The sequence below is a fragment of the Nelumbo nucifera genome, chromosome 1 (genome assembly GCF_055504915.1).
Source record: "Nelumbo nucifera cultivar China Antique chromosome 1, China Antique-T2T, whole genome shotgun sequence".
Lineage (NCBI taxonomy): Eukaryota > Viridiplantae > Streptophyta > Magnoliopsida > Proteales > Nelumbonaceae > Nelumbo > Nelumbo nucifera.
The window spans coordinates 40417764-40430109 of NC_142649.1; the positions used below are offsets into that span (position 1 = coordinate 40417764).

Below are 12346 nucleotides of genomic sequence, written 5' to 3' on the forward strand. Positions count from 1 at the left end.
TCGATGGTGAATTATTGACTAATAGGAGAGTTTTCCAGATACTACTTGGGAAGTTATTGTATCTTTACATGACTCGACCGTATATTTCATATGCAGTAAGTGTAATTGTTCCTTTTATGCATTCTTCCAGAGATACCCATATGGCAGCTATTGAAAGGGTATTGCATTACCTAAAGGGAATTCTAGGGAAAGGTATTCTTTTTGCCAAACATGGGCATATGAAGCTAGAGGTTCATACATTCATACAAACCAAAATTGGGCAGGTTGTATTAATGATGAGATCCACCTCAGGTTATTGCACTATGGTGACAGGGAACATTGTTTCATGGAGAATTGGGCATTGTTTATGAAAAGTGGATATCAACATTGCTCATAACCCTATTTAGCATGGCAGGACAAAGCATATTGAGGTGGATAGACAATTCATATGAGAGAGAGAGAGAGTTGCTTCAAAGGAAGTTTGTTTTCCATTTATAGCTTCCAAAGAACAATTAGTTAATGTTCTGACCAAAGGAGTTCCAAAATGGGAAGCTACTAAATTATATAAGCAAGTTGGGCACGATTGACATCTATGCTCAGCTTAAGGGAAGTGAAGAGAAACTACGCTGAATGGGCTCTAGTGTATTTTTAGTTTTTTATCTTCTTTTATTTGTTAAGTTTATGTTAATGGATCTTGTCCATATGGGCCTATTAGTTGTTTGTTCATTCTTTTATGTGATTAGGTCCTTTGAGGCTTGACTAATAAAAGTGATTAGGTGAAAGGAGAAGAACTGATCGAACTCTTTACTCCTCCCTTCTTCTCTCACCATCTTCTTCATCTTCTAATTTCTACTATCCTTTCCACTTTTCTTCTATTTTCAAATTGGAATACCTTTTTTTTCTTTTGAGTTGATTTACATCTGAAATGAATACTCAAAATATTGAGGATAAAAAGAGTATGGAGGTTATCATTGAAAGTATAACAATGAAGGTGACACACTGGGTAAAATCTATGGAGCTATTTCCAGACTTCACAATGACATATTAAGGAATTAGAAGACAGTTGCAAGATCTTTTACAAAAAAGCAGATGATAAGAAGTTGGGGACCACAAGGAACGAGGTGTTTAAAGCTGAACTTTGTTGGTAACTTTGGTAATTCAAGACCTTTTGGAATAGAAGTAGTAAGGGATGAAAATGGAATAATATACACAATCTTTTCAAAATCAATAGAAGAAGGGAATTATCATAAAAAAATATCAATAAATGAAGGGAATTCAATCAGGGTAAAACTAATTGTTGCAGTTTCTGAGGTGCAAAAAGCAATAGAAATGGTGATGAAGAAACTTGTAGTTCAAGGTGACTTTAAAGTTGTAACAAGTTGGCCTAGGGATGGCCACAAGAGAGGGAAAATCTATGCCATGAGGTTGTAAGTAGCATTCATGGAAATGCAAGCAATAGTTAGAGTGTTGGGGTTTCTTATCAAACTACCTCAGCTCTCACCTGGACGTCGGGGTATCTTCGCAACATTGGGGTATGCTATGTGTGTCGGAGAAAGTCCTCTTCTGGGAGGACCTTTGGATTGGCAACTTAACCCTAAAGGACCTCTTTCCTTCCTTATACTCTATATCTGTGCTTAAAAAAGAACCCATCCAATGCTTTGTTTTATGTATCCTCCTCCTTGTTGACCAATTTCAGCTAGAATTTAGGTTTTAGGAGAAATTAAAGAGACCATGAGATTGATGGAGCAGCCTCACTTTTACAAATCCTTCATTCTGTTTTTTTATACTCTAAGCAAAATGGTCGTATTTGGACTCCTCACCCTAAGGGAGTTGGTATGTGCCTCTTTCGTTTCCATTTGGTTTCAACCCCTAGCCCTCAGTCTTTTCCCATTAAAGAAATTTGGTCCAAACCCATCCCCCTCCCAAGGATGGTGCCCTGTGTTGGGAAGTCTTTCATGGGAAATTGAACACCTTGGATATTCTGCAGAAATGAAGACCTTATTTTGTATCTCCCCAAACTGGTGTATCCTTTACAGAGCAAACAAAGAAAGCTGTTACCACCTAGTCACCTACTAATCTCATTCCCTTTTGTTGTAGGTCTTTGGGGACAGCTTTTGTCTTTCCGATGACAGGTGGAGTGAGCCCCTACAGATTCGTAGCCTCTTTGACCCTACAACCTTCAGTTGGCTGAAGAGAAGAGGTAAAGTCATGTTGATATGTGCTAGGGCCTCCACGGCTTGGTCACCGTGGAAGGTGAGGAATGATAGGATCGTCAAAGATAAAGAAAGAAACAAGGAGGCAGTTTGTGAATGCATACTTAGCAGTCTATACATTGGGCTAAATCTTTGGACCTATTTTAAGACTTCTCCTTTGATGATATATGACAGAATAGAGAATCTGTAGCAAGAAGTTCTACTGTGAACAGTAAACCTATTGTAGCTTGGTTACTCCCTAAAGAAGGTCTTGTGAAGTCAAATTTTGATGGCAGCAGCCTAGTAAACCCAGGGCCGGATAGGAGGAGTTTTCAAGGAATACCAAAGGGCACTTTCTTGCTGTATTTTCAGGTCCTGAGGAGTAGGGGATTCAGTGCATGTTGAGTTCCAGGCAATACTGCAAGGAGTACAAATTGTCAGAGAATTAAATTATGATAGTTGGTTAATTGAAGGTGACTCTAAATTGATAGTTGGGTGGCTGAAGGAACTGGAAAGATTGAAATGGTTAACTAGAGAAATGACTTTTAGAATCAAATGGGAAAGGAGGCCAGCTAAAAGGATGGAAGATTATTTTGCTAATCAAGGGGGTGCATAAGTCTCATTTATATTGGGCTCAGTTGTAATTCTGTTTACATAATGGATTCCACACATTGCACTTTTATATGGGTGTTCTCATTGTAGTGATCATCAAGTTGCCAACATCTTCACCAAAGTTAGATCTAAATCTCATATCGAGTCTTTTATTGACAAGTTGATGTTGTCCCCACATCATTTTGAAGGGGATTGTGAAGATACAGCTGAAGAATGCCTTTAACACTATACTATAACCTGTTGCAGTCTCCTATTTAGTCCCTACATAGGGATCTTTCTCTCTAAATACACTAGCCGTTTTAGTAAGCCAGTAGTTAATAAAAACAATGATGTCAAATCTTAGGTAATTGATAAAAGAAAACCAAAAAAATATTAGGTAGAAAACCTTCAGCAGAATACAGTTGTGATTCTCAATCCAATTCAAAATCAATAACTTAAGGCACTTAAACAATCCCCAAGGCAATCACATCTACAATAACTAAAACAATAAAATGGCAGTATAACAATGATGGAAGAGACCACAATTCAGGAAATTTAATCAAGTGACTACCTCAAAATGAAGAACAGAAGCACACTGGGACCCAAAAGTAACCACACAGAAAATATTGACAGAAATCATTCAGTGGGTCCCAACTATCTTTTACACTAAAATAGAATAATCTCGCCTTTAGACCACGGATTCATGCATCAACTTCTCAGCTTCCTAACAAATCAAAGGAACTTTTGACCAGCACCCAAATATTTGGTTAAAAAAGGCTCCACATGAAATTTCAATATGATTTTGGTCCAGCACATCTTCAAGATAGGACTGATGAGTCCAGATCATCCAAATCTAAGACGGTTAGCAAGCTATGGAGCCTCAATCAGATACAAGTCAAGTGTCACAAGAACCGAGTTTTTGCAATTAACTAAAAAAGGAAGGAAAAAGAAATAGTTCATAAGAAGCCTTCAACAAAAGAAGGATCATGTTGTGTAATCCCCAACGAGATCCAAAATGAATACCTGTAAGCACTCAAAACAACCTCCAGAGAACTTCTATGACATAGGGAACAAAATATCATTACCTCTGAGTGCATAACAGGCCACCCTTCCAAATCCATGGGTCCACCATCTGGGTGTTGAGCTGTTGATCTCAAAGGACTCTCATGTTCAATTCTCTCATGATCCACAAAAGTTTGATTTGGTACCAAACCAGATGCTCGTACAATTTCTAGACAAAAGCAGTTGAGCTTTAGGAAAAGCTAAAAGGATTACCCAGTATTGGGTGATGTAAAAATTAAAAAACAAAATAAAGATAAATACACATCTAAATAGTAGCAATTTGCCAAGAAAATTGTATTTCTAAATTTTACTGCTGAACTAAGTGATCTTGTAAATGAACAAAATAACCAACATTAAGACAATCATATTGTTCCACGCAGCCAGGCATATCTTCACCAAGATGATTTTATTTAGTTCATCCACAGTTACCAGTATTCAGTGTTTTTTATAATTAGAAGTGACATTGAAAAATGATAGTAAATTTTCTAAAAAAAATGTTCAGCATACGTCAATAATAGCAAAACAGAAAAGAGGGAAAAAAACTGTAGAAAAAATCCACCATTCAGCATGCCTAATTTCTTGTCCTTACAAATTTGTAGAAATATGCCAATACAAAATGCTGTGTTGTGCTACTAAAGAGTGTAACTGTGTAATTTCCTCTTTTTGAACACTTAAGCACAAATACTAAAGGGTGGGCTGAACATTAGCCTGGTATACCCAATTCTATCATTTGTATCTCCTTTCTTCCTCTTCTTCTCTTGTTCTTACTTTCCTCTTTCTTTCTCCCACTACATTCTTAGCAAGAAAGGCTTCAGGTTCCTTAAAAGGGGAAGTGCACAAGTATCAACCACTGAAGTGGAACACATCCCTTAATAAAGCATGATTTAAAGAGTTTTATGAATAAGAACAGAGCCCAAATCAAAATCATTACTTTAGAGTTTATTATCTTCCCATAATATACTGAAAATCAGGAAAGTTGAGATTAGGGTTTTCTGATCATGGAGGCAGCAAGAAGCTGGTTTGTGTTTGGGATCAATTGAAGATAATCCTAGCCATACTTTTCTACTGTTAGAAGCTGGTTTCATATTTTTTGATGCAAGGATTAATATTTGGTGTATATATATGGTGTATATATATATATATATGCATACCAGATTGTTGTTATTTGCGACTTTTTGATTCCACTATGGGTTGGTTACCTATTGGTCCTTGTAGCCTTGATCTGATACATGTAAGTTGATCAAATATGGGCCAAGACTCCTCGTCTCAATGATCAATCTACCACTACTTCATAGGCTACATAGTCTATTACTAATCTTGGAGAACATTCAAACTTGCAGACTGCCACTACTAAACTTGATGGGACTAATTTCCTTGAATGGTCCAATTTGTAAAGGTGTACATGGATGATAGAGGTAGCTTGGTTACTTGACTAGGAAGACTAAGAGACCTGCTTATGATGGTCCTTTGTTGAATGTGTAGGAGTAGGAAAATATTATTACTATTTCTTGGTTGTGAAATTGACTCCCAAATCAGTAGAGGTCTTGTGTTACTTGAAACAGCTGCTCAAATATAGGTTAAGGTAAAAAAGCTTGCAAGTTGAAAAAGTCAATCTATGGGTTCAAATAACAAGCTAGAGCATGGTTTGATCATTTCAGCACTACTATCAAGAAGTTTGGGTGCTCTCAAAGCCATGCAAATCACAATAATAGTCTACATAGATGATATAGTTGTTACAAGTGATCAACATTGTGAAATTAAAAACCTAAAGCCATTCCTAGCTTCAGAATTTGAAATCAAGGATTTAGGAGATCTCAAATACTTCTTAGGCAACAAGGTAGTAAGGTCTCTCGAAGAAAACATACCCTTGATCTTCTTGAAGAAACAACGAAGCTGGGTGCCAAACCTTCTTACACTCCCATTAATCCTAATTACCATCTCAATGGTCTTGATGGAGAGTTGATTGAAGACAAAAGGATGTGCCAGAGACATGTAGGGAGACTCATCTATTTGTCCCTAACAAGGCCAGACATTGCTTATTTGGCTCATGAAGTTGGAATGACAAGCCAATATGCATGCTCCTCGTCTTGCAGCTGCTAAGAGAATTCTAAGATATTTGAAGGCCTCTTGTGCAACACGATTATTGTTCTCGAATCATGGATACTTGGACCTAGAAGCCCACACTGATGCAAAGTAGGCAAGTTCAATTGATGGTAAATGATCTACTTTCGAATATTGAACTCTTATGGGTGGAAATTATTAGTTACATGGAATAAGAAGTAGAATGTGGTTACTTGATCTAATACTGAAACAAAACTTAGATCTATGGCATGGACTATAGGATTTATTGTCACTAAAATTATTCTTAAAAGAACTTGGAGTGGAGTCTCAAGAACCTATGAAATTGTATTGTGACAACAAAAAAACTATCAACATTGCCCACTATCTTGTTCAGCATGACCACACCAAAAACATGGAAGTTGATAGACATTTCATAAAGGAGAATCTAGATAGGAAAGAAATTTGTTCTCCATATGTCAGAATCAAAGACTAAATAGCAGATTTTTTTATTAAGGGAGTAATAAAGAAGTTGAACTTAGTGGTACACAAGTTGAGAATGATAGACATCTATACTCCACTTGAAAGAGAGCATAGAAATATGTCGATATATAAGGCTGTCCTATGTTACTAAAGAGGGATAAATGCCTAATTTCTTCTTTTTAAACACTTAAGTGTAAATACTAAAGGGTTGGCCAACCCCTAGGGCTGTTACACCCTATTCTCTCATTTGTATCTCCCTCCCTCCCTCACTTCTTTCTACCAATAACAGCTCTTTATAATCCTTTTCTCAATTCTTTTACTTTTCTAAGAAAATTAATTATAGAAAATAAGAGGTGAACCCCACAAGAAACATTAAAGCATAGACCCAATAATGTAGGGCAGAAAGGACTTTGGACGAAAGAAAGCAAGGAATCATTTTGGGATATATTAAGCCTCACAGCCAAACCTTGGAAGCATCACACATCCAAATAAAAAAGTAAACTTCTGTATTTTATTCAATCTGTGCAGGAAGATAATCAATAGATTCATATTTATAGTAGTGTTTTAAAAGCGCAAGGTGCAAAAAAAGGCACAAGGAGCCTTTTGCACCAGAGGCGCAAGGTGAGGCACATGCCTTTTTTGAAGCGAGGTGCAATTTTTTTTAAAAAACTCAAAAATGTATAAAAATAAAAAACAATAGCAAAAAATGAAAAATATATATTATAAATAAAATTAATTTAAAAAATACATACTTAAATTCTAAGTTAAATGTTTTAAACAGCGCATTAGCTCAAACTAAAATGCATAAACATAACACATAAAGCATAAGTGAAGTGAAGATGTAAATATAAAATTGAACATGGCATATAAACCATATTTTTTGATAGAAATAACACATAAAACATATTCAAGCAATCAACAACTTAAGCACATGAAACTCTTAAGCTCTTTACTTCTTTCCCAACTGCATTACTCTAATTCTACGAGGCGATTTTTACTGAGCCCCTTGAGGCAAGCCCAAATAAATCCATGTCAGGGTCTTAAATTCTTAATCCCTAATTAACAAGTTGGTTTTATAATTTAGTTTTAGTTCCTTACCTTTTTAAAATGTATTGTACTAGGCAAACCCAAATAGGCATGCCTAGGTGAACCAAGCGCATGCCTTTCTAAAGTGCTGCTCGCTCCTAGGCAGTTTTGCAAAAAAGAAAATCTTGTCTCAGAATTTCCCAAAAGAAAATGGAGAAAGTTGTTACCAATTGCTAATCTCCTGCCCTTTTGTTGTAGGTCTTTGGGAGAAGCTTTTTGGTTGCAGGTGGACAGTGCTGTTGCAAACTAGCAGTCTATTTAACACTAGAACCTTCATGTAGCCAAAGAGAACAGAGAGAGTCTTATGATTGTGTGCTAGGGCTGCTTTAGTATAGACTATGTGGGAGGAAAGAAATGCCAGAATATTCAATGATATGGAGAAGGACGAGGTTGGTGTATGGGATTGTATAGTTAGAAGCACTATAAATTGGGCTAAATCTTTGGACCTCTCCTCACCTTTCTCCTGTGATGACAACTAGAGGAACAGGGAATTAATTGGTGGCCAAAAGCTCTATTGTGATAGATAAGCCTATGGTAAAGTAGAGGCCCCATGAAGAAGGTGTCATCACTCATCAAGTTAAATTTCGATAATAGTAGTCTAGGCAATCCAAGGCCATCCAGTATTGGGGGAGTCCTTAGAAACGCACAGGGTCAGATTATTGCCCTATTTTATAGTCCTATTGGAGTGGGGGATTCAGTTGGTGCAAAAGTCCAAGCAATGCTACAAGGAGTAGAGACTGCTAAAGAATAGAGTTTTGAACACTAATTACCTTCAATATTAGTAATTGGGTGGTTGAAAGAACCAGAGACAATGGCTTGGACTTATAGGGGAGCCTTGAGGAGATTCAAATTGCTAATAATAAATATCACAATAAATTTTCAATGGGATAGAAGATCGGAAAATGGGATTGCAAATTGTCTAGCTAAACAAGGGGTGCATGGTGTTGAGGTTTTAAACAAATCATGTAGTCTATAGTGGTAGTTTTTGATTATTTATTCTTCAGATAGGAAGTGGGGACCACATCACTCTTGTTGGGTCCTTTTTGAGCAGTTATTTTAATTGTTTTATGTGTTAGCTGCCCTATATGGGCATATTAGTTTTTGTACTCTTTACTATTTCAGAATATAAATAATAGTGAAAGGGCGGCCAGCATTATTGATCTCTTTTCTCTCTCAAATCTCTTCTCTTCCTTTTCTCCTTTCTTCTCTTCTTCTTCAAGAAATATTCATTTCTTTTACAGATTTCTTATTTCAGCACCTTTCTACTTGGTATCAGAGCAAGGTTAGGGTTTCTTGAAATTTTTTTTCATGCAGTCCTAGATCAGCCGATTGCATGAGGAGATAAAGGGCTGATTGATCTACTTCAGATTGCCCAGTTCTTGGATTTTTTTGGTGTGATCTAGTCATCAGGAGGGTGATCTGTGTTTTGGCATCAAAATCAGAAAGAATGGGAATGCAGGGAAGAGTCCTAGTCAAATTGGACTCTACACTTTTTTTCTGATCTTGGGCGCTCAGCTATTGTTGGACTTCTCTAGGTATTTTATTGAGGGCGGTTAGGTTTCTGGAATTTTTGGGCCTTCTGGAGTGGCCGATTCACTTTTCTCTCCGATGGGAGACAGTGGGAGGAAAGAGATTTCTCTCCAGATAGGATTTTCTTCTTCCGGAAAGGTTTGTTACCTTTGTGTGTGAGATCGATTTGATCTTGGAAGCTCTTCACCTAATTTTTTTCTGCTTTGTTTGAAGTAAAATGGAGGGTTGGAGTATCGAGCAAAAGTCCACCAGTAACATGGGTTTGGGTATTGGAGGTAGTAGTGATATTTTTTGGTCTGGAATTATTACTACAGTGAAGTTTGATGGTACAAATTATCTAGAATGGGCACAATCAACCAAGAAGGCCATTGGTGCTCATGGGAAACTGGGGTACATCACTAGGGAGGAGAAGAAACCTAATATAGATCCTCCCGGTGGGTACAGGAGAATTACATGGTGATGACCTGGCTATATAACTCTATGTTACCTCACATTGGTAAATTTTTTTTGTGGGCTAATACTGCAAAGGAGATTTCGGATGGAGTGACTGAAACCGAGAGATAGAGCCTATCAGTTAAGGAATCAAGTTATTAGTACAAAACAGGGAGATAGACCTCTTGCCACCTATTTCTCCATGCTGAAAACTCTTTGGCAAGAGATCGACCACTTAGAAATTGTGGTTTGGGAGAGTATGAAGGATGCAGCAACCTATCAAGGGTTGGTAGAAAATAATAGGGCTTTTGAGTTCTTGGCTGGGCTGAACCCTAAATTTAACATTGCCAAGCAACATCTCCTTTCTAGAGAAAGTGTGACTTTTTCTCAAGCTTATGCCTTTGTCTCTGCGGAGGAGAGTAAGAGGAATGTCATGTTGAGACAACCTGAGATTGATCAATTAGCTATGGTTAGTATAGTTAAATCTAAGCCAAATGGAGACAAGGGGAGTAGTGAGGCTAGGAAGGAGGACAAGAAGGATTTGGTGTGTGACTATTGCAAGAAGACAAAGCATACTAGAGACACCTATTGGAAGCTTTACCCTCATCTCGTACCAACTCGAATCAAGAACAAGAAGGGAAATGTAAATGTGGCAATTGCAGGAGACCCTTCAAGACCCCTCTCCCAGGTTGATTTGGAGTCCATTGCAGCAACAACAGTGAGGATTGAAATGGAAAAGTATGGACAGCTTATGAGTAAAAAGGATTCAGCCAGTTCTAGCTCTTCAGATGGGCAGAACAGTGCAGGAGCCAACCATACTACTTTTGCTCACAGAGGTAGTTCATATGCAATTGCAAATCATGTATTCACCTCAAGTAAGGGGGGACCTCCCTGGATTATAGACTCAGGAGCATTTGAGCACATGACCAACAGTGGATTAGAACCATCATGTTAGTAGCAGTAGCAATAGTGGATCAGAGTCAGCGAGTTATATTATGCTCTAACATAATCGTTTGAGTCATCTTTCTTTCATTTCATTGAGGTTTTTGTTTCCAAAGTTGTTTGAGTCTATTTAGTTGTCTAGTTTGGAATGTGAAAGTTGTCAGTTGGGAAAGCATTATAGACAATCTTTTAAACCAAGTAATAAAAGAAGTTCCTTTGCTTTTGATATTGTTCATACTGATGTATGGGGTCCTTACCACATTTCTTCCATGGGTGATTATCGTTATTTTTTCTTGTTTGTGGATATCATACATGGTATTCTTGGATATATCTTATGAGATCACGTGATGAAGTACCCATTTTGGTGCAACAGTTCCACCAAATGGTTTTCATACAATTTGGAGTAAGGACTAAAGTCTTCAGATCAGATAATGCTAAAGAATACTTTGAGAAGGACTTGTCCTCATACTTTTTGGAGCATGGTGTGATTCATCAGAGTATTTGTGCATACACACCGCAACAGAATGTTGTAGCAAAGAGAAAGAATAGATATATTGTTGAGGTGGCAAGGAGGCTTATGGTGTGTGCCTCAGTTCCTATTCGTTTTTTGGGGGATGCAATTCTCACAGCCATGTATCTGATTAACCGTGTTCCTTCACGCACTTTGGGGTTTAAGGCACCTTTCAGCTTACTTTTTTCATACAGGGAGATATTTCATATACCTTTGAGAGTTTTTGGGTGTGTCCCCTTTATTCACATTCTTGGTCCTCATCGCAAGAAATTGGATCCTAAAGCCAAGAAAAGTGTTTTCCTTGAATATGCTCAAAATCAAAAGGGGTATTGTTGTTATGATCCAATGTCGATCTAAAAGCCCAGAAAAGGTAGTGTAGAAAGTGGTGGGGAAAATTTGTTCTAGGGTGTCGGTAAATGAGGAGTTTAAAAACCAAAATGTATCTCACTTTGTACTAAATCATGGATGTTCTTGTGGTCTGTTTTGTGTCCAAGTAGACCTAGCGGCATGAGCCTGTTGTAATCTTCTCTCACTGAATAAATTACTTTACCTTTTTCCAAAAAATAATGATCCAATGTTGAGGAGCAGGTCTGTTACTATGGATGTTACCTTTTTTTAGTCCACTTTCTTTTTCTTGAGTGGTTCTCCTCAAGGGGAGTGTTCTGGGGAGGAGAACTCACAACCTGTCCCTCTTCCAATGTCATTTGTTCCTTCATCTGATCCACCTATTCCACCATCAACAACTACAGTCCCATTGCCTGATCCACTACGGCCAGCCTCACAGGTCTATCAGTGCCACCAGAAGAGGGTTGACTCCACACATGCTAAGATAGAAGAACCTGCACCACTCTCCATCAGTCCATCTGAGATCCCAGGTTCGGTTGATACAGTTTTAGGTATTTCCCTTGAGCCTAAGCCTGTTATTTCCCCCGATAATGATGTTTCTACACCTAACACTGTTGTGGTAGTTGATCCCTCTAATCTTGATCTTCCCATTGCACTCCGCAAAGGGAAAAGAAAGTCTATAGCCCATTGCATTTCACACCATCTCTCCTACAGTGCCTTATCACACTCCTATCGTGTTTTCCTTTCTTCCTTGGATTTTGTGTCTATACCCAGGAATGTCAATGAGGCTCTCTCCAAACTTGAGTAGAAACTAGCTATGCAAGAAGAAATGGAAGTCTTGGTTAAAAATCAAACATGGGAAACAGTTGACCTTCCTACAAACAAAGAGATAGTCGGAGGATGCAGATAGGTGTTCACTATGAAGTATAGAACTGATGGCAGCATAGAGAGGTATAAGGCAAGGTTGGTTGCAAAAGGGTATACACAAACCTATGGTATTGATTACCTGGAGACTTTTGCACCAATTGGTAAGATGAGCTTAGTTCGGATTCTCTTGTCCCTAACAACTACCTATTCATGGTCTCTATTCCAGCCTGATGTTAAAAATGCTTTCTTTAATGGTGATCTGCAAGAT

General features: G+C 37.8%; 1 protein-coding gene across 2 annotated transcripts in view; it reads right to left on the reverse strand.

The window, feature by feature from the left end:
* Nucleotides 1-12346, reverse strand: part of LOC104588969 (KH domain-containing protein At1g09660/At1g09670) — a 41423-nt gene that overhangs the window by 19821 nt on the left and 9256 nt on the right. For both annotated transcript variants that reach the window (XM_010247119.3, XM_010247118.3), the window contains exon 3: nucleotides 3848-3993. In XM_010247119.3, the coding sequence (XP_010245421.1) occupies nucleotides 3848-3993 (146 nt within the window). The remainder of the gene's footprint in view (nucleotides 1-3847; nucleotides 3994-12346) is intronic.